The sequence below is a fragment of the Nematostella vectensis genome, chromosome 2, assembly GCF_932526225.1.
Source record: "Nematostella vectensis chromosome 2, jaNemVect1.1, whole genome shotgun sequence".
NCBI classification, from domain to species: domain Eukaryota; kingdom Metazoa; phylum Cnidaria; class Anthozoa; order Actiniaria; family Edwardsiidae; genus Nematostella; species Nematostella vectensis.
The window spans coordinates 15,858,748-15,861,440 of NC_064035.1; the positions used below are offsets into that span (position 1 = coordinate 15,858,748).

At 37.7% G+C, this 2,693-nt stretch overlaps 1 protein-coding gene across 1 annotated transcript; it reads right to left on the reverse strand.

Moving 5' to 3' along the window:
* Positions 1 to 626: 626 nt before the first annotated feature.
* On the reverse strand, positions 627 to 1,825 carry LOC5516764 (cell number regulator 11). Its single transcript, XM_001636807.3, has 3 exons — positions 1,520 to 1,825; positions 1,141 to 1,209; positions 627 to 1,071 (listed from the first exon to the last, which is right to left on the reverse strand). Exons 1-3 carry the CDS (start codon positions 1,727 to 1,729, stop codon positions 1,024 to 1,026), a joined length of 327 nt encoding a protein of 108 aa, XP_001636857.1. The 5' UTR covers positions 1,730 to 1,825; the 3' UTR covers positions 627 to 1,023.
* Between the last annotated feature and the right edge of the window lie 868 nt (positions 1,826 to 2,693).

Here is a 2,693-nt window from a genome sequence, read left to right on the forward strand (position 1 = left end):
TTCCAGGCCCCAGTCTACTTGCGCACCACATATAGAATAAGGAAGCCCGTAATGCACCTGCCCTGCTCGATCACCATAAAGGGCGCAATATGTACCACACATCCTTGCCATTTACGATATCCTCACGATATCTATATATGTTCTTAACTGGGATATTTATCAGATGTTATCCAAAACTGAGGGATTTATCAGATGTTATTTAAAAGCTGCAAAATATAATTTCTGCAGATACTAAAGCCCTTAGAACTGACACGAACCTAGATTATTGCATTTCACAACTTTATAGTAGATTATTTCATTAACTGCCTTCTCAAAATCGTAACTAGTTTATAGAATTGAGGTGAGGGATACTCTCCTTTACCCTCAAGTAATTGGTTTCTTCCTACTGGGGAGAAATTCGGTTTGCTTTATTCCGAATTTTATGCCAAAGGAGAGGATAAGAGTACGGCTGGGCGATGGCTGAGCCCTAGTAGGAAACAACTCAACCTAGAGGTATTTTCTACTAGGAAATATTAAAATCTATTAGAAAAAATTCACGACCCCCTCATCTTAGTTTTGACTATCGAGAGGAAAATGATACTAGATTCTTCTGATTATGTATTTCATACAGTGACTGACAATAATAATTATTTAAAGCACCACCGCAACTTTATTGATATCCAGATTACAAAAGCGTGTTTTGAATGGGTACGTATGCCTTAGTTATCCAATACAACGGGTTATACGTGTCATATTATTTACATGATTGAATAGCTCAATAAAGTAACCTAAAGTAACTGTGTTTAAGAACAGAAAGTCCGAATTAAAACCTCCACAAAACAAGCATACTAGGAAAATAGTAAATCGAGTCACAGTACCGACAGTACTGGCTGAGTGTAAAGCAGTCCATTGTTACTAAGTGTTGATTCAAATGTCTCCTTATCTAGGTGCGCTAAATAATGTTCTCACTGTGAAATATATTTAAAGTCGCAAGTTCCAATCAATCAGTTGTATATGGAGGCCCCCCCATGGAGGTGCTTCCTATTATGATCGAGCCATTGCTTGTCCTGATGGGCAGCGCGCCTTCAGCTCCTAATAAAGAAATAAACAATAATTAGTTTTTGGTAAGGGTTCTTAGTTAGGTGGTACATATATACTTACCCTTGCCTCTTGGCTGTACGCACAGAGAGGACAGAACCAATGCATAATACAGTCGTTGCCAAAAGAACCCTGCAAAAAAACGAAGGTACTACTAAATAATGTTTCACTTGCTTAATATGAATTTCGGTGGGGTTTCTTTTCACTGGTGGGGTTTCTTTTCACTTCAATTCAGTTCATGAATGCGAGAAACGATAATAAAGTTCCTTAAACAAAACAAGAATAAGATTCAAGTGAAAAGTGATTACAAGTCCACAATTATCATTCGACCGAAAATCAAATAAAAAGTTAAATGCAACAAATTCAGTTTGAATAAATCTATATTACTAAAAGTACTTATTGCTTCTACGTGAAGTGCAGTACAAACTGTAAACAGACTTACCTCAATTCCATGTTTTTCGCGAATCTTTTCGCGTATTTTTGCTCCACAGAAAATACCAACGCATCCCAATGTGGATAGAAATCCATGAAGAAAACAGTTTTCCCCAACCGCCTCGGCATTCTTTCCAGCCACCACACAGGGGCAAAAATAGGTCAGTGCACAGGTGTTAATATCTTCGAAACAGCCGCAGATCCCACTTGACCAGCTCATTTTGACTTTTTAAGCAGAGTTCAAAAATGAAATGTTTCAAAAGTTCTGCTAGAGTCCTAAAATGGGGCACTGATATCTTGTGTGATCTTATGCATAAAATAACACCAAGACTTAAGTTGTTTATCACGGTAACCGGGAAACGGCTACAAACATAGAATTCTATTGGCTTTGGGAGTGTGACGCTTTAATGCTCTACAAGATGCATAGAACGTAAACAAAGCCGTAAATAATTATGGTAATTCCGCTTTTGTCGTCTAGTCTGCTTTTAGCAGCCGCTTTTGGTGTCACGCACGCCTTCCCCCTTGTGGAGAAAGCGTTCATGTCACTAAAAGAAGCTGCTGATCAGACTAGCTTTTGTCTTGAGCTAATTGAAATTGGCTTATTCACCGATGATTAGCTTAGAAGACACCGGCAAACGGTTTCAACATGCCCTCCAACTAGAATTCGATTTTCTCGGATGCGAGCACAGGTAACCCAAGCACTCGGTTTGCATTCTAGCACGCAAGAGAATTTGTATATTGATGAAAAAATGGAAAATTAAAGAAAATATACTTTCTTGTCTTTTCTTGTCTGTTTTTGGGAACTCTTCTGGGTATTATGAGCGCATTTTACTCACTCGTTTTCCTTTCAGCACCCATAAAAGACGTCTTGTATGGGTGCTGGAAGGGAAACGTATAGTTTTTATATTTATTGGCTGCAGATATTATTGGGTTCAAGTTTAAATATTATATACGGCACCAAAACATCATGAAACAAATAAGCACGGCATAGCAATATTGAAAGTGTGTGTATGCAATAACGATCTACACCTTTGCTATTAATCCTCAAGTTGTTTTTTTTTTCAAGTTTTTTTTATTTGCCACATATTTACAATAAGTACATTAAACATATAATTAATTAGACGAATACATGGCGAGGAGGACCATAAAAACCACAAGGCTTATACGAAACAGTCCTCCCCATT

Excerpts from the sequence above, each read along its gene's own strand:
- LOC5516764 (XM_001636807.3), bottom strand. The coding sequence starts at position 1,729 with ATGAGCTGGTCAAGTGGGATCTGCGGCTGTTTCGAAGATATTAACACC. Across the intron at positions 1,210-1,519 it reads GCGAAAAACATGGAATTGAG|GGTTCTTTTGGCAACGACTG; the intron begins GTAAGTCTGTTT and ends GTTTTTTTGCAG. Across the intron at positions 1,072-1,140 it reads CGTACAGCCAAGAGGCAAGG|GAGCTGAAGGCGCGCTGCCC; the intron begins GTAAGTATATAT and ends TTTCTTTATTAG.